Source organism: Astatotilapia calliptera, chromosome 17, assembly GCF_900246225.1.
Source record: "Astatotilapia calliptera chromosome 17, fAstCal1.2, whole genome shotgun sequence".
NCBI lineage: Eukaryota > Metazoa > Chordata > Actinopteri > Cichliformes > Cichlidae > Astatotilapia > Astatotilapia calliptera.
Genome location: NC_039318.1, coordinates 2807749 through 2827138, shown reverse-complemented (window position 1 = coordinate 2827138; position 19390 = coordinate 2807749). Strand labels below are relative to the sequence as shown.

The following is a 19390-nucleotide window of genomic DNA, read 5'->3' as shown; positions in this document are numbered from 1 at the left end:
AGTGTAAGCTTCTCTATTTTTGGCCTTACAGGCAGAGTCTCTGACTTTCATCAGGTTGCGTAGCTTTGCAGAGAACCAGGGTTTATGGTTTGCATAGGTGATGACGGTCTTGGAGGCAGTGACATCCTCAATGCATTTGCTGATGTAGCTGGTCACTGAAGTTGTGTACTCCTCCAGGTCCACGGTGTCTGAGTATGTAGCAGCTTCTCTAAATATATCCCAGTCTGAGCATTCAAAGCAGTCTTGCAAAACAGGTATGGCCCCCTCTGGCCATGTTCTCACTTCTCTGAAGGCTGGTCTGATCCGTTTGTTGATGGGTCTCTAGACTGGAGTGGGAAGTATGGAGATGTGGTCTGATTGTCCGATGTGGGGGAGGGGTGAAGCCTGGTATGCATGCTGGATGTTTGTTAGTGGTGCAACGGATCAAAAATCTCACGGTTCGGATCGGATCACGGTTTTAAGTCAAGGATCGGATAAATTTTCGGATCAGCAAAAATAGAAAAAAAAAAGACAAAAATTTGACTCGCCATTTACTTATTTAAGTATTTTTTGCCTATTAAAAACATTCAACTGAAGACTCATTCTACACACTTATATAAAAACAAATTAAGGTGCAATATGGACATTGTGGACCATGCTGGGCAGCCTCTGCATCCTCTGCACACGGCTATAAACAACCAGAGGAGTCTGTTCAGTGACAGGTTGCTTCTCCTAAAGTCAAGGACCAGCAGACTTAAAAAGTCCTTTGTCCCACACACCATTAAACTGTTTAACTCCTCGCTGGAGGGGAGAGGGAGGGGAAACGGGAACAAAGGAGGGGGGAACAAGTAAGCTGTAGTGCCTTTTCACTGTGCAATCGTTTTTGTTAATATCCAACGGTGTAATAGACTCACTTGAAATGTGCCGTTCCCTTGTATTCTTATTCCTATTTATTCTATTTATCCCTTTTGTATACTCTGTACTGTATATACATATATACATATACAGGGAGTGCAGAATTATTAGGCAAGTTGTATTTTTGAGGAATATTTTTATTATTGAACAACAACCATGTTCTCAATGAACCCAAAAAACTCATTAATATCAAAGCTGAATGTTTGTGGAAGTAGTTTTTAGTTTGTTTTTAGTTTTAGCTATTTTAGGGGGATATCTGTGTGTGCAGGTGACTATTACTGTGCATAATTATTAGGCAACTTAACAAAAAACAAATATATACCCATTTCAATGATTTATTTTTACCAGTGAAACCAATATAACATCTCCACATTCACAAATATACATTTCTGACATTCAAAAACAAAACAAAAACAAATCAGCGACCAATATAGCCACCTTTCTTTGCAAGGACACTCAAAAGCCTGCCATCCATGGATTCTGTCAGTGTTTTGATCTGTTCACCATCAACATTGCGTGCAGCAGCAACCACAGCCTCCCAGACACTGTTCAGAGAGGTGTACTGTTTTCCCTCCTTGTAAATCTCACATTTGATGATGGACCACAGGTTCTCAATGGGGTTCAGATCAGGTGAACAAGGAGGCCATGTCATTAGTTTTTCTTCTTTTATACCCTTTCTTGCAGCCACGCTGTGGAGTACTTGGACGCGTGTGATGGAGCATTGTCCTGCATGAAAATCATGTTTTTCTTGAAGGATGCAGACTTCTTCCTGTACCACTGCTTGAAGAAGGTGTCTTCCAGAAACTGGCAGTAGGACTGGGAGTTGAGCTTGACTCCATCCTCAACCCGAAAAGGCCCCACAAGCTCATCTTTGATGATACCAGCCCAAACCAGTACTCCACCTCCACCTTGCTGGCGTCTGAGTCGGACTGGAGCTCTCTGCCCTTTACCAATCCAGCCACGGGCCCATCCATCTGGCCCATCAAGACTCACTCTCATTTCATCAGTCCATAAAACCTTAGAAAAACCAGTCTTGAGATATTTCTTGGCCCAGTCTTGACGTTTCAGCTTGTGTGTCTTGTTCAGTGGTGGTCGTCTTTCAGCCTTTCTTACCTTGGCCATGTCTCTGAGTATTGCACACCTTGTGCTTTTGGGCACTCCAGTGATGTTGCAGCTCTGAAATATGGCCAAACTGGTGGCAAGTGGCATCTTGGCAGCTGCACGCTTGACTTTTCTCAGTTCATGGGCAGTTATTTTGCGCCTTGGTTTTTCCACACGCTTCTTGCGACCCTGTTGACTATTTTGAATGAAACGCTTGATTGTTCGATGATCACGCTTCAGAAGCTTTGCAATTTTGAGACTGCTGCATCCCTCTGCAAGATATCTCACTATTTTTGACTTTTCTGAGCCTGTCAAGTCCTTCTTTTGACCCATATATATATATATATACACACGTGTGTGTGTGTGTGTGTGTGTGTGTGTGTGTGTGTGTGTGTGTGTGTGTGTGTGTGTGTGTGTGTGTGTGTGTGTGTGTGTGTGTGTGTGTGTGTAGGACTGAAACTGAAGGAAATGAAGAAGTGAAAATGTTGTGAAAGCTAACAAAGCCCAAGAAATATCTGACTCAGGACATTGAGCGATGTGTTTGTGCCAGTTCTGCTTTTGTGCAGAGTATATTTTGTCCTTTTTTCTTCAGCGTTTTCATAAATTGATGTTCTGTAAGGATTTTGCTATGAATGCTAACAGCTATCTCGCTTGGAACGATGGCTGAACAAGGTTACTATCATATTTTGGTTTTGGTTATATGCCGAAGCTCCAAATGGAGCTACTTCCAGGTTGACGGACCTGCCTCCGGGGGAGCGCGGCTCCATCAAAATAAACTCAAACATAAAATCAGGTCGCCCAGCAGGGCTGGTCAGACCATAACAATAACTAAGGGAGGATTCAGGGTCACCTGGTCCAGCCCTAACTATATGCTTTAGCAAAAAGGAAAGTTTGAAGTCTAATCTTGAAAGTAGAGATAGTGTCTGTCTCCTGAATCCAAACTGGAAGCTGGTTCCACAGAAGAGGGGCCTGAAAACTGAAGGCTCTGCCTCCCATTCTACTTTTAAATACTCTAGGAACAACAAGTAGGCCTGCAGAGCGAGAGCGAAGTGCTCTAATAGGGTGATATGGTACTACAAGGTCATTAAGATAAGATGGGGCCTGATTATTTAAAACCTTGTATGTGAGGAGCAGGATTTTGAATTCAATTCTGGATTTAACAGGGAGCCAATGAAGGGAAGCCAAAACAGGAGAAATCTGCTCTCTCTTTCTAGTCCCTGTCAGGACTCTTGCTGCAGCATTTTGGATTAGCTGAAGGCTTTTCAGCGAGTTGTTTGGACATCCTGATAATAATGGATTACAGTCGTCCAGCCTGGAAGTAATAAATGCATGAACTAGTTTTTCAGCGTCACTCTGAGACAGGATATTTCTAACTTTAGAGATGTTACGCAAATGGAAGAAAGCAGTCTTATATATTTGTTTAAATATAACTTCGGCTCTTTGCAAGCATGCTAACACTAAGCTAGCAAAGAACCCAGTGTGACACTAAAGCTGAGTAAATGCTGACTCCAGCCAACTCAGCTAGACTCTAAACATCAACAGGTAATAAACTGATGAGCAGTCACACTTAGGGTTGCCAACCATCCCTTAAAAAACGGAATCGTCCCGTATTTAGAAACAAAAGTACACGTCCCGTATTGAGCTAAGGGACGCACTTTGTCCCGTAATACAGTGAGAATCAAAAGTAGTCTATAAATGTTTATGGAATTAACACTTTGTTTGAAAACATAATTCCCAGCCCCTCTCCTGCTTTGTGACCAATGAGCTGACAGCACACTTATGACAATTCGAGTATGACAATTCAGATTACCACTCATCTCATTGGTCGAGGAAAGGTCGCTTACGGAGAAAATACCGGAAGACAACAGATGACCACAACAAGAAGCATGGCCAACAGGGAAACAAACGCCGACACTGCGGTGCAAGTCTCGGACGACAGTACACCTAAAGCTGGACAGACACTGTGCGATTTTTTTCAGTCACGCGATTCAGCTCCTGCTCAAACTGCACGATTGACTCGCAGGGGTTAGAAGTTGCAGGTCACGATGCAGGTCTCACACTATACCGCCCGATGCTCTGATGCGACCTGAGTGCTCACACTGTGCCTCCATAACATGAAGGTTATAACAAAATCTGTCGCTCTCTCTCTCTGTCTTTCACTCACACAGACACACCACCACCATCAACTTTGCTAAATTGCTAATGAAAAACATTGATCAGGCAGCTGTGATTGAGCAGCATGTAAATCCAACTATTTTCACGGTTGTTGTGGTCGTGATAATTTTGTGATGCCACATCGAAAAGACTCGGATGAGCTTTCCAAAGTTCTACAAGTTGTGCCTCCATCGCTTGTGTCCAGATCACACGCTGCGCTGCCGTGCTGCTCCGTCTTTTTCACCGATGTTTACGTGTTTGCACATGAGCAGTGTGAGCGGCTGTGGTGACACCCTCACGAGCGATTGATGATCGGGAGCTGGTCGTGAGGTGTTAATTGCTTCTCGTTACCCCACGTATACTACACGATGCACGATGAAGGCCACAATCGGGCCGATCACCAAATCGGTCGCACGCCAAAAATGGCACAGTGTAAACCCAGCATTAGAGCAGCAATGTTTGTTGCTCAGAGAAAGAAAAGAAAAAAAGGCTGCAAAAGTACAGGGAGGAATGGGAAAAGGAAAACACCTGGCTGGGAAAGTGCACGATAACACCTTTAAAGCGCACTGCACTGTGTGCCGGCGCACTTTTTCCATAGGCATGCTTCTAGTGGTGGGCACAAGAAGAACATGAGGGGCGTGAAAGCTCGGGGAACCCGAACACCTGCAAAGCCAGGCTTCTACCTTTCTACCTATAAAACCCGAGAGCAGCCAAATGGCTGATAGGCTTTTAGCTAAGCTTTAGCTTCAGCCAAGTGGAAGCTAAATTGGCTAGTCATTCATATGTATATTAGGTTGTTACCTGGGAATTCTGGAGGGAGGGGAGTGGGGGTGTGTGATTGAGGGCGTGGGGGAGCTGCTAAAAGCTGTGCACTTCCTTTTGTGTTTCATCTTGATGCATTCTCAATCATCCAGGGAAATAAATCTCCAAAAGTCACCAACTTGGAGTGTTTCAGTTTGCCATCTTAGGGAGAAATCAACACACATGGGTGTATGTCCTTTGTTGCTGAGATTTATTGATAAAAACAGTACAAAAAACCAACCATTTGTACACATATTTACAAATAATAATAAAAAGTGAGTGAGTACAGTTCAACATTTTCAGCAATCACTCACAATCCTGGCACTGCCATGGTATCTGTAGTCTGCATTTACCACATGTGTATCTGTTGCAGTGAACACATCGCACAGTGGCATGATTGTTCTTGCATTTGTGTGTTTGTGTCCCAAACTTGTCAGGTTTACTTGCAATATACTGCAGGAAACAGCACCGAGTCTTTGATGGGAAAAGCTGTTCATCAACGGTGATATGTAAACCAGGGTTGTAGCACGTGATGCAGTTGGTGACAAATGATCCCCACACACTGGAAATTGCAGCGAACTTTGCTCGATCATTGCGGGTGGACTTGTCATCAAAGCGTAGGTGTTTCATGATGTCTTGGAAGCGGTTTCGTGCCATAGTTCCAATTATCTGTGGGTTTCCCAGGTTTGCTGACCAGCAGTCATTTAGAGATGGAACCCTGTTAACCCCCCGCAAGATGACAATTGCAATAAATGCCATTAGTTCAGGGAGGTCCATGAACCAATGAACATGCTCCGTTTGCTGTGCATGTTGAACAGTCCATTCTTGAATGCTATGAAGCATGTCAAGAGTGATGAAACACAGGACGCTCTGAAGGCGACTCGAGATACTTCTCCTGGCCTTAGCCGTTGGCTCTCCATCTGCAGCATACGCTTCTATTGGGGTGAAAGGGTTTCGCTGTCTCAGTCCCCAAACAAGCTCTCTTTTTAGGTGCAGAAGCAGTCTCCTCATCTGCAGTGTGAACAAATTCAAATTGTGAGCAATGGGAAGGTCAAACAAAATCACAAATGCATGCATAGATACTAATTATAATTCCAGTATCTCCTCCTCTGTATCAGAATAATGTCTGAAATATCTTACTTACTAACTACATCCACTTACTTGTTTGAAATGAAATAGGAAATAACATGAAATGAAACTAACCGGAAGACTGATCAGACAGCTCTGAGTCCGAATCCGGCTGAACTTCTAGGTCTTCTCCATCCGAGTCACAAGGGTCGACTTCCCTCAGGATCATTTCCAAGGCCTGCTGAGTGGTGAGTCTTCTCTGCATTTTCTTTCCTTGGAGAGGAGGTCCGTACACCACAGAATTCTTCAGGGCAATGAAGGATTAGGCTAAGTGCAGTGAGATTGTATCATATATATAGGGCTTGGCTTCCTGATCAATGGTCCACTACCAAAAGGAAGCCAAGCCCTGTCACCCTTTACAACAAAACAAAATGTTGAAATGTACTCACTCACTTTTTATTATTATTTGTAAATATGTGTACAAATGGTTGGTTTTTTGTACTGTTTTTATCAATAAATCTCAGCAACAAAGGACATACACCCATGTGTGTTGATTTCTCCCTAAGATGGCAAACTGAAACACTCCAAGTTGGTGACTTTTGGAGATTTATTTCCCTGGATGATTGAGAATGCATCAAGATGAAACACAAAAGGAAGTGCACAGCTTTTAGCAGCTCCCCCACGCCCTCAATCACACACCCCCACTCCCCTCCCTCCAGAATTCCCAGGTAACAACCTAATATACATATGAATGACTAGCCAATTTAGCTTCCACTTGGCTGAAGCTAAAGCTTAGCTAAAAGCCTACCAGCCATTTGGCAGCTCTCCGGGTTTTATAAGTAGAAAAGCCAAATGGCTGCTCTCTACACATGAAGAACATGAGGGGCGTGAAAGCTCGGGGAACCCTTAACCAATTTCTTGTCCACCAGGCCACGGCAGAAGCAGATATGGTATGTAAACACTGGTTTGTTTTTTAAACCCTCTGGTTAAGGTTAATATGGGCATGTGCGGTGAATATCAGGGCTATGTGGCCAGAAGTGTGATAATATAATTTATTTTGTGTAATAAACAACTGCAAGGATAGATGATTACAACAAATAGATGACTAATACATAAAAGTAATACATAGATTAATAATGATGATGAGTTATGATGCGTAATCATGGGAACAAGTGGGTTTACAAACAGGAGCAGCTGATTAGCATTAGAAAAGCTGAAATAATACCTCAGCTGAAGCCAATTGTACTAAATGCACTGTATGTGCACTGTTACAAGAATGTTTTTCGTTCTATTGCTTTCTATTAATTTATATAATTTTAAGTTAAGCAGGACAGAGTTCTTTTAAAGAAAGATTTACTTATATTCTCAAAAGTTAAGCATGACAGGCTTCTGTTTAAGAAAGAGACCTGTTTTACTGTGTTAATGTTGTCATTGTGAGCTAAAAATAAATGGCTAAATGATCATTTGTTTCCCATATGGTCATATCACAAAGAATATGCATCTGCTTAAATCAAATTCAAGTCAAATGGTTAAAAAATAATTTCACACACCAAAAAAAAGAGCGACAAAATTCACCACACTGGGAAGGGTGAACTGGGTTGCCCGGCCCTGGCCACGAGGTGTCCCTTATTTATTTTTCAGGGAGTTGGCAACCCTAGTCACACTGCAGCTTTCATTTCTACCTGTTCAGGTGTGGACAAAGTCATCAGCATCCTTGTAACTACAACAAAAACTGCATTGTAGAATCAGATGCCATGGTTAAACAGTGAGGTGCGTGCCCTGCTCAGACACACAATGATGCATTCAAGGCAGGCGATCAGCGGGCACCAGTGTTCCCTGCTGATGGGCATCAAAAGGGCCAAGGGTAAATACAAACAGTGCATCAAGGGGAATTTCAAGACCAACAACTCCACGGACATGCGGCCGGGCATCACAGGCTACGAGAACATCCCTCATCATCAGACTACTCAAACAGCACCCTAACTGAAACCCTGAACCTATTTTCTGTCTACTTTGATCAACACGACAGAGAGGCGCACACCTATCCTGTTTCTCTAGAGAGGTGTCCACCTCATCCAGGTGCAGCAAAATCTGTCAACCTGACAAAAGCCAGACGGAATTACAGGAAGGCTATTAAAGACGTGCAGAATGAATTATTATTGCACAGTTGCTTTAACTCTTATCATCACTAAATGCTTTGAGACTTATCCTGTCTTACATTAAGGTTGCTATTCCTGTAGACCTCAGTCTGCAACAGTTTACATATAGGGCAAACAGGTCAACAGAGGATGCCATAATCCTTCAATCAGCCCTCACACACTTTGACAACAGTAACACCGATGTGAGGATTCTGTCTGTGGGCTTTGGCTTAACTTTTATTAAAGTACAACCACAAAAACTGGTTTAGAAGCTAATCAACCTGGTCCTCAACCCCCTCCTCAATTCCTCCTTCTACATGACTCCTCTGCTATTCACACCAGTAACAGCACTGTCAACTCTGCAGATGACACCATTATTGTAGGAACTACAAAGAGGAGGTCTGGCATCTGTGGCAGTATGGCAGCATCAGCCTGGACCTAAATATAACCAAAACCAAAATATGCTAGTAACCTTGTTCAGCCATCTTTCCAAGCGAGATAGCTGTTAACATTCATAGCAAAATCCTTACAGAACACCAATTTCTGAAAACACTGAAGAGAAAAAAAAAGGACAAAATATACTCTGCACAAAAGCAGAACTGGCACAAACACATCGCTCAATGTCCTGAGTCAGATATTTCTTGGGCTTTGTTAGCTTTCACAACATTTTCACTTCTTCATTTCCTTCAGTTTCAGTCCTACACACACACACACACACACACACACACACACACACACACACACACACACACACACACACACACATACATAGTGTAACCCCGGCTTACGAAGAACCCATTTAACGAAAAATTCAAGCTACGAAGGCACTTAACGGCAATATTTCTGCCCGTGGTACGGCAAAATGCCCGCGTAACGAAATCCGCTGGCTTAGTCCAGAATGCCCACAATGCCTTCCGAATCATGTGATAACCCCTTGGCTTTCGTACTTGCGTTTCGCTGTTCCACGTGAAAGACGTATTGTTGTTGCAGTGCGCTATTTTGTTTGCTTTTTGTTTGCAATTAGCCTATCATTCATTCAAAATGGGGCCAAAAAAACTTTCTGCAAGTAATTCGAGTGAAAAGAAGAAGCATAAAGTGCTCTCGATGGAAACAAAAAGAGAAATTATTGATAAATATGAGCGAGGTCCTCCTCCACCACGAACTTCATCTTCAGCCAGCATCGCCTCACTCAAAAGGTGATGGAAAAAGGTGCTTCGACTTACAAAAATTTTGACTTGCGAAAGACCCTCTGGAACGAATTTATTTCGTAAGTCGGGGTTCCACTGTATACACACACACACACACACACAAACACCCAGCACGCCCCTGCGGGCGGTTTATCCTTCAAGCTCGGGTCCTCTACCAGAGGCCTGGGAGCTTGAGGGTCCTGCAGTATCTTAGCTGTTCCCAGGACTGCGCTCTTCTGGACAGAGATCTCCGATGTTATTCCCGGAATCTGCTGGAGCCACTCGCCTAGCTTGGGGGTCACCGCACCTAGTGCTCCGATTACCACGGGGACCACCGTTACCTTCACCCTCCACATCCTCTCGAGCTCTTCTCTGAGCCCTTGGTATTTCTCCAGCTTCTCATGTTCCTTCTTCCTGATATTGCTGTCATTCGGAACCGCTACATTGATCACTACGGCCGTCTTCTTCTGTTTGTCTACCACCACTATGTCCGGTTGGTTAGCCACCACCATTTTGTCCGTCTGTATCTGGAAGTCCCACAGGATCTTAGCTCGGTCATTCTCCACCACCCTTGGGGGCATCTCCCATTTTGACCTCGGGACTTCCAGGTTATACTCGGCACAGATGTTCCTGTACACTATGCCGGCCACTTGGTTATGGCGTTCCATGTATGCCTTGCCTGCTAGCATCTTGCACCCTGCTGTTATGTGCTGGATTGTCTCTGGGGCATCTTTACACAGCCTGCACCTGGGGTCTTGCCTGGTGTGATAGACCCCAGCCTCTATGGATCTTGTACTCAGAGCTTGTTCTTGTGCTGCCATGATTAGTGCCTCTGTGCTGTCTTTCAGTCCAGCTTTGTCCAGCCACTGGTAGGATTTCTGGATATCAGCCACCTCCTCTATCTGCCGGTGGTACATACCGTGCAGGGGCCTGTCCTTCCATGATGGTTCCTCGTCTCCCTCCTCTTTCTTGGGTTTCTGCTGCCTGAGGTATTCACTGAGCACTCGGTCAGTTGGGGCCATCTTCCCAATGTATTCTTGGATGTTCGTTGTCTCATCCTGCACTGTGGTGCTGACACTCACCAGTCCCCGGCCCCCTTCCTTCCGCTTAGCGTACAGCCTCAGGGTGCTGGACTTGGGGTGAAACCCTCCATGCATGGTAAGGAGCTTTCTTGTCTTTATGTCAGTGGCTTCTATCTCCTCCTTTGGCCAGCCTATTACCCCAGCAGGGTACCTGATCACGGGCAGGGCGTACGTGTTGATGGCCCGGATCTTGTTCTTACCATTCAGCTGACTCCTCAGGACTTGCCTGACCCTCTGCAGGTACTTGGTGGTTGCAGCTTTTCTAGCGGCCTCTTCATGGTTCCCATTCGCCTGCGGGATCCCCAGGTACTTGTAACTGTCCTCTACGTCTGCAATGTTGCCTTCTGGTAGTTCAATCCCCTCAGTTCTGACTACCTTCCCTCTCTTTGTTACCATCCGACTACACTTCTCCAGGCCGAACGACATTCCAATGTCATTGCTGTATAGCCTGGTAGTGTGGATCAGTGAATCGATGTCTCGTTCACTCTTGGCATACAGCTTGATGTCATCCATGTACAGGAGGTGGCTGACAACTGCTCCGTTCCGTAGTCGGTATCCGTAGCCAGTCTTGTTAATGATCTCACTGAGGGGGTTCACACTACACACTACAACGGCAGGGAATCAAATCCCGCAGTGCCAGACGTGTTCCGCTGCTGAAGCCAGTGCATGTCCAGGCCCGTCTGAAGTTTGCCAGAGAGCACATGGATGATACAGCAGAGGATTGGGAGAATGTCATGTGGTCAGATGAAACCAAAGTAGAACTTTTTGGTATAAACTCAACTCGTCGTGTTTGGAGGAAGAAGAATACTGAATTGCATCCCAAGAACACCATACCTACTGTGAAGCATGGGGGTGGAAACATCATGCTATGGGGCTGTTTTTCTGCCAAGGGGACAGGACGACTGATCCGTGTTAAGGACAGAATGAATGGGGCCATGTATCGTGAGATTTTGAGCCAAAACCTCCTTCCATCAGTGAGAACTTTGAAGATGAAACGAGGCTGGGTCTTCCAACATGACAATGATCCAAAACACACCGCCCGGGCAACAAAGGAGTGGCTCCGTAAGAAGCATTTGAAAGTCCTGGAGTGGCCTAGCCAGTCTCCAGACCTCAACCCCATAGAAAATCTGTGGCGGGAGTTGAAAGTCCGTGTTGCTCGGCGACAGCCCCAAAACATCACTGCTCTCGAGAAGATCTGCATGGAGGAATGGGCCAAAATACCAGCTACTGTGTGTGCAAACCTGGTAAAGACCTATAGTAAACGTTTGACCTCTGTTATTGCCAACAAAGGTTATGTTACAAAGTATTGAGTTGTATTTTTGTTATTGACCAAATACTTATTTTCCACCCTAATTTACCAATAAATTCTTTACAAATCCTACCATGTGGATTCATGGATTTTTTTTTCACATTCTGTCTCTCACAGTTGAAGTGTACCTCTGGTGCAAATTACTGACCTCTGTCATCATTTTAAGTGGGGGAACTTGCACAATCGGTGGCTGACTAAATACTTTTTTGCCCCACTGTATATGTCCCCAATACATATAAATATATGATCACTCCTTGCTCCAAAAGCCAAGTATGGCTAGTATTGTAATGTTGAGGTAGAACCAGCTTACTTTCAGACGTGATTTTGGCTTCCACAATTGTGAATAGAAAATCATTGTAAAAAACGTTTACTATTAAGCTCTTCTTCTTTTCTGTGGTTGTAAGTCAAGTACACTCTTGCATGGTTTCTTCCCTCCCAAAAAGCTCAAGGTCACCTATTTTTAAGTGCAGCTTGAGCAGGATGACTAGCAGGGAGGCACTGGTGAAAAAGATCAATCTCACAAGGTTGGTGTACAATAAGTGAACATGTGGAACGGTTATTAATCACTGCAGAGACAGTCATTCGGTTTGCATTCAACAGCACACAACAGTTAGCTTGGGCTCAGCTCTATGCTTTACGATAAGCTCAGTGGAGAATCACATGTAGAACATGATGCTGGTAATAAAGGTTTAAAAAAGGTTCCAAAAATAAAAGATCTAAAGCAGCCATGCTAATTTCTGTTGCTGTGTTTCTGTTACACTCATTTGATGGAATTCAGCTACTAAAATTATATCCATGTTTCCCAAGATATGGATGTTTGAAGTTAGTCATAAAAAAGTCATCCTGACCAAAAACGTGATTTTGATTTTGACAGATCAGCAAAATTGATTTATGTTTTTAATCCTAAATGAAGACCATAAAGCTTTCTTGTACGTATGAGGTTATAAGGGTTAAAATGAGTAGACACACAATCGGTGGCTGACTAAATACTTTTTTGCCCCACTGTATGTGTGTGTGTGTGTATATATATATATATATATATATATATTTATTATGGGTGCAACGATATTCGTATCGATATTGAACCGTTCGATACAGTGCTTTCGGTTCGGTACGCATATGTATCGAACAATACAATTTTTTTCAATTGTTTTTTTTTTTCAATTTTTTTTTTTTTTTTTGTGTCCCGTTTGGATCTATAGCCATCAGAATTGTTGTCTTGAGGCCAAGAAAGATGCCAAGAGGATTTATTTTAAGTGGATCATCATATTGGTCCATTTGATTGACCTTTATTATAATTATGAATTTATTTTATTTTCAGTTGCAAACGGGACAGACATGACTGTGGGATAGGACAGGGGGAAAGAATGAAAGAAAGAGGGGGAGAGAAAGAAAGAAAACCAAAGGGGAGAAAAAAAAAGAACAATACAAAATTTGTAATTTATTTTATCAACTTTCCTTCTGACGATGCTGTCTGTGTTGAGCGCTCAGTGAATCTGCATTTGACTACTCCGCCTAGGCTCGAGAGTGCAGCCTAGGCGGAGTAGTCGAACGCAGATTCACTGAGAACTCAACACAGACAGCATGGTCAGAAGGAAGAGCGCAGGGCAAGCTAGCGAGACAGAAGTGGACCTCCCCACCCTCATTCAGATCTGGCGTTTGGAATTATTTTGGTTTTCATGTGACGTATGACCCTGAAGGTAAGCGAGTCATAGACTAAAGTAAAACAGTATGTTGGATGTGCCATGCAATGCTCAATTACATGGGTGGGAGCTAGTGTGTTAGCGCAGTTAGCTCGTTAACGTGTTGGCCGTCTAGCCCCTCTGTATAGGGTAGCTCGTTAACGGAGATTTGCCGTGTTGTGGCGTTAAGGTTATTTCAACGAGATTAACCTGAAAGCACTAGTGGGAACACAACGAATATGACTGCACATTTACGCCGACATCATCCTAGTGCAAAGACAAAAACAACAAGCATGCAGGCTACAAACTTTAGCCGAGTCATTTAGACAGCTGTTAGCACAGGATTCTCCTTATGGAGACCTGATATGTTTAATATGCTGCTGAGAATATAGCCCAGAAGAAGCGGATAGTATAGCTTTTATTTTGGAAAGAGACATTTCTCTGTAATAAACTCTCTTTTCCAAAGATGAGTGATTCCTCAATCAGATACAGGGCTCGCAATATCGCTAGCCCGACGTCCCGGGGCTATCTCTCCCCTGCCTGTCGGGCTATTGTAGGAAGGAAAAATATATGTCAATGCTTTTGCATTCTTTCAGAAATGTAGCTGGGTAATTATGTCATTGGGTGAGCCACTGTCAATATGTGACATATTGAAATCGTGTTTGAATTTGCGCTTGTTTTTTTGCTTTCACTTTGCAATCGCGCGAACTGTGTATAGAGAGCGACAGCACTGATTGGTGAGTGATGATAATTTGTGCACCAATTCCTCTGACATCGTCTTATTAATTGTTAGCTTACTATGCAAACATGACAAGTGAAATCTCCCGCAGCTTAAACATGTGAGAGGTTGATCGCGCAGAGAATCGCTGAGCTTATGTGAGTGCGGCAGGATATATATTTCACTACGACGACCTGGATGATTGAGAACCTTCACAGACAGATATATATTTTAGTTCTGCTGAGCCAAATAAGACAGGTCAGGGTGAAGAAGTGACAGCCAAAGAAAAGCTTACCACAAAACGGAGAAGTTATGACAAATCAGACTATAAGGCAAAAAGAAAGTGCAGCTTTATGGTTTCATGGACAAAAGAATTTCTGTGGCTGCGATATGATGAGCTAAAAAACAACGCGCACAAGGGTTAGGGTTAAATTTAAAAACTGTACTTTTGAGTTAAAATATATATTTATAATTTTAATAAATGACAAATTAAAAAGGCATGAACATTTTTTTTTGTATCGAAAAAATATCGAACCGTGACACCAAAGTATCGAACCGAACCGTGAATTTTGTGTATCGTTGCACCCCTAATATAAATATAAATATATATATATATATATATATATATATATATATATATATATATATATATATACACATACATATATCTTCCTGGTGGGACATGCACGGAACACCTCACCAGGAGGCGCCCACCTTGTCAGATGCCTGAACCACCTCAACTGGCTCCTTTCGATGTGGAGGAGCAGCAGCTCTACTCTGAGCCCCTCCCGGATGGCTGAACTTCTCACCCTGTCTCTAAGTGAGAGTCCAGCCACCCTTCAGAGGAAACTCATTTCCTGTGCTTGTATCTGCGATCTCATTCTTTCGGTCTCTACCCACAGCTTAGGTGACCATAGGTGAGGGTAGGGATGTAGATCAACCGGCTAATTGAGAGTCTCACTTTTATACTCAGCTCCCTCTTCACCATGATGGATCGGTACAGGGTCCACATGACTGCAACCACAGCATGAATCTGTCTGTCGTTCTCCGGTCTCTCATGAACAAGACCCCGAGATACTTAAACTCCTCCACTTGGGGCAGGAACTCGTCCCTGACCCAGAGTGGGCATTTTTTCCCCTTGATTATATCTTCAATAAAGTCTTTGATTCATTTCCTTTTATTCTTTACTTCTGTTTCATCTTTTGATTACAACACAAAGCAAAATGATCGTGATATGAGCTATTGTTCTAAACAGTTATTCATGGCTTTCATACTGATATTCTAGAAATCCAAATTTTTTCCACATCTGTGGCTTTCTCTTTTGGGATGTGCTATTCATTCGTGACAGCACTTTTGAACTATTTTTAAAAGTGTTTTGTAACCAGTGTTTTTCAGTCAGTCTTTGATGGTATACCTAGATTTTTAACTCATTACTCTGGATAACCCTCATCCTCAGTGAGCAGGGGCAAACTTCAGCCTTAGGGAGGAGGTCTCCGTCCACAAACTAGTATTGAAGATTATCATTATATTTACAAATAAAAACTAAAGTTAATAACATACATAATATACCAAAGCCTCTAAAAAGACAAACTAATGCATTTGTACAGCTTTTTAAAAGAAACTGTTTCCATCCTCTTTGAATTTTCTTTAGAGCAGCAGTTCATTTGGCAGAAGGAGACAAAACAGATATTGTTCTTTTTATTTTCTACAGAAGACAAACAAATTACACAGACTTCTTACATAATCAAAGACATTTACAGAATCAGCCATGATTTGGTTTGGATTTACAGAATCTGGAATTGAGTCATAATCACAGCCTCAGCTATTGTTGTACTATTAACAACTTTACCTGCAGTAGTATGGTGGAACTCAGGATCTAAAGTAAGACCCCATGAAAGGAACAGAGATTAGAGTATATATTTCAAGAGAGCTGCACAAACAGGGTTTTCAATATATAAACAACCAAAAGATGATTATGAATCATGAGTAGCTTGGACCTAATACTAATTAATAAGATGGAATAACTTCAAAGTAAAGTTAAGTTGCCACTAGTAACTTTCCCCAACTAATAGAAATATGTCCCAGGAAGGTTTGTATGTTTTATGGAAATCATTTTATCTCGGAAGAATCCTCAGTCGTTGCTTTGTGGTTGTACTTGAAAAAAATCCCCGTTTCACAACTTCCTCCTTTGCCTAAATTGTGTAAAAAAAATTAAAAAAAAGAAAAAAAAAAAGAAAGAAAATCTGTTTCATGTTTCACAATAATTGGTAAATTATAAAATGCACACTCACGCAAACGGTGCAGTGCAGTAGCTCAGCAAACATCCAGTAACACACCCAGAAGAGTCCTGCAGCAGATAGACTCAGAAACAAGATGAAAGCTATCGCAGCCTTGCTGCTAATGCTAAACTACCTGTCAGTCAGTCATGGTAAGTCCAGTTTTTCAAAATAAAACTACACTATCATTTACTATATTTGTTTAAACCAACCAAGAAGCAAATTATTTTTATCCTTAAAATAAATAAAGGTTCCATTCATATGACTGATGGTTTTCTCTTCACAGGCTGCACTTGCACGGAGGGTCCACAACAGTTTCCTGCTGTACAGATTGATGCTGGGCAGGGGAACGTTGTGATGACAGACATCAACAATTATGCATACTTTCTGATTGGATCACAGTGGTACAAAATGGGCTCACTCACCCTGAAGCATGTCTCAGTGGGACCTGCAGGAATCTGGGGTGTTGACCTCGACGAGAACGTCGTCTACAAATACGTAGCTGGCAGCTTTGTTTATGCTTATGGTGAGCTTTATCACAGACTTAAGACAGTAGAGTGTGCGCGGTAGCAGCTGTTTGAATGAATGATCTGTACCTCTGTGTGTCTTCAGGTGAGAGTTTACAGCAGGTGGATGCTGGAGGTGATGGTCAGGTGGTGGGAGTTACCCACCACTCCACCATCCACTGTCTGAAAAGCACCATTGCCTCAGCCCACAGGGAACGGAGCACCCTGAACTGGACAACCCTGCCTGGGCTTTTAATGTATGTCAGTTGCAGCTCAAAATATGGATGCTGGGGAGTGAACTCGGGTCAAAACATCTACTTCACAGTAAATTATTTTTTATTTTAATGATCATTTGTGTTGTTATTTGTATGATCAAGACATCTCACCATATTTGCTTTTCGTGACAGAAAGTAACACCGAGCACCTGTGGCTTCAGTGGCTGGATACAAGTGGATGGTCTTGCAGTAATGGTTGAAATTGGGACTGATGGAAGCGTCTTTGTTGTAAATAGAGGAGGAGAAGTCTTCCAAAGGTAAACACTTAATCTAGTCTGAAAGCATTTTAACTAGCCCTGGCAGTATTTCTGTTCTTTCTTCTTTCTTTTTGCTTTGACTCTTTCAGTCTCTGTTTGAATCAGGTTATTGTGTTTTTGACTCCTCTGTTGTTATCCATGCAATGGATCAACCACTATTTTGCTCTTCAACCTTAGAATGACCTCTCCACAAATGAATAACAAATTGCTCACGAAGGCAATTTGTGCTTAAATCTTTCTAGAAGCGACTTTCATTGTAATGATCACTGAGCCATACAATGTTCATGTGTAGAATCACCAGTCAAATGCTACAAAAGAAAACTAGTAATGTTTACTTATAATCATCATAGTTTCTGTAACTCAGAAAATCAGTAACTAAGAATTTTCAGATTTCAGTTGTGGATTCTTTGAATGATCTGTCTCTCCTCTATAATACATTTAGGTGTTCACTTAAAAGAAATCATGGAAATCTCATTTTTCACATCTGTTAAACATATTTACCTCTTCCTGTCACGCCTGCTAAGGCAGACGGCGTGGAGAGAAGAGAATGCGGACCCAAATGCAAACAAATGAGGTGGATGTTAACAGAAAGCAAGCCTTTATTTAGGGCTGCAACAAATATTACAAAACAAATGGCAGAAAGGAAACTAACAAAACCTAAACTGGGAAAAGGTGAACATGAAACTTGAAACATTGAACTAGAAAACATGAAACCTGAAAATGTGGAGTGAAGAAGAGCAGAGGAAATGCAGACGACCCGACAAAGAACAAAGGAAAACACACAATAAGTACAGAAGAGAGACACAGCTTAACCTAATCTGACACACGAGACAGGAAGGAAGCAAAACAGAAAACTCTAACACAGGACATGAGACTACCAAAGTAAAACAGGAAATACACGAACATAGAAACCTAGATAACTAGATGTAACACAGAACATTAACAAAATCTAAAGTCTAGAAATCACCAACAATACTAAGGAATAACCAAAGGAGCTAGAAATGCAACAGACTAGACCACGAGAAACCCCCAAATCACAGAACATGAAGTAATCAAAAACATTATATTTGGGTCACCAGACCGAGCAACCATGAGACTTACAACTCTTAACTCGGGATAGATAATATGGCGAGGAGCTGAGGCCAAACCCTCAATTGCACAAATAAAACAGATCCAATGATTTAAGTATCAATGTCTTCTCTCTACAGACAAGGCATCGACAGCAGCACTCCACAAGGCACGAGCTGGACCAAAATACCAATGCCCTCTCGCATCAACCATGTGAGCTATGATCGTGGCAATCTGTGGGTCGTGACTGACTATGGGACCATCCTGAAATGTTTATGCTAGTGGTTGTAGTCTTTCCTCTTCTGTCGCATAAAACAATGTAAAAACTGATCAGCATTATGTCAACAATGGAAAAATTCACGTGGGAAAATAATTGATTGTTTTATTGTGATTACATCTTAAGTGATTCAGCAACAACATGCATAACTACTAGAATGCTGTCAGATATTTACTTCTGTATCATTCACCTGCCATCCTTTCATAAACTCTTGATTCGCTGAGACTGTTTGGATTCAGTTTTTTATTTTTGCAAGTTTTATTCAGCACAGCTACTGGCTTTCCTGTCACTGTTTTGGCTCTTTGCTTTGTGATCATTGCACATAGTAGACAAGCTTACATGAGATTATGATGGTGTTATATATTCACCAGTTTAACAGGGTCCAGACCTCTGGTGTTCTTTTATTATAAATCCCACTATGGGAGATGCACAATGCAACAACACCTCCTCCTGTACAGCAGAGTAGCTGCACCCATTTTCCACCTCAGTTCAAACAGAAGTGCTTCACATTGACCCGTAAATGTCATAATTATGTCAAAGTCAAGAATTTGTTACTTTTGATGCTGAATTTATAGATGAACTAATGGTAATAGATGG

The 19390-nt window shown here is 42.4% G+C and overlaps 3 protein-coding genes across 3 annotated transcripts in view; 1 reads left to right on the top strand and 2 right to left on the bottom strand.

Moving 5' to 3' along the window:
* LOC113009462 (serine/threonine-protein kinase pim-2-like) overlaps window positions 1-19390 on the bottom strand; it is a 512014-nt gene that overhangs the window by 50742 nt on the left and 441882 nt on the right. The window lies entirely within an intron of this gene.
* The window catches only part of LOC113009465 (fish-egg lectin-like), a 42455-nt gene that overhangs the window by 5012 nt on the left and 18053 nt on the right, over window positions 1-19390 (bottom strand). The window lies entirely within an intron of this gene.
* On the top strand, window positions 16417-19018 carry LOC113009468 (fish-egg lectin-like). Its single transcript, XM_026147777.1, has 5 exons — window positions 16417-16562; window positions 16697-16936; window positions 17023-17240; window positions 17324-17448; window positions 18657-19018. The coding sequence occupies exons 1-5, from the start codon at window positions 16508-16510 to the stop codon at window positions 18796-18798; spliced, it is 780 nt and encodes a 259-aa protein (XP_026003562.1). The 5' UTR covers window positions 16417-16507; the 3' UTR covers window positions 18799-19018.

Bases quoted from the DNA above. Each gene is read 5' to 3' on its own strand.
- LOC113009468 (XM_026147777.1), top strand. From the start codon at position 16,508: ATGAAAGCTATCGCAGCCTTGCTGCTAATGCTAAACTACCTGTCAGTC. The intron at 16,563-16,696 runs GTAAGTCCAGTT...TTCTCTTCACAG, and splicing joins CTACCTGTCAGTCAGTCATG to GCTGCACTTGCACGGAGGGT. The intron at 17,241-17,323 runs GTAAATTATTTT...TTTTCGTGACAG, and splicing joins GTCAAAACATCTACTTCACA to AAAGTAACACCGAGCACCTG.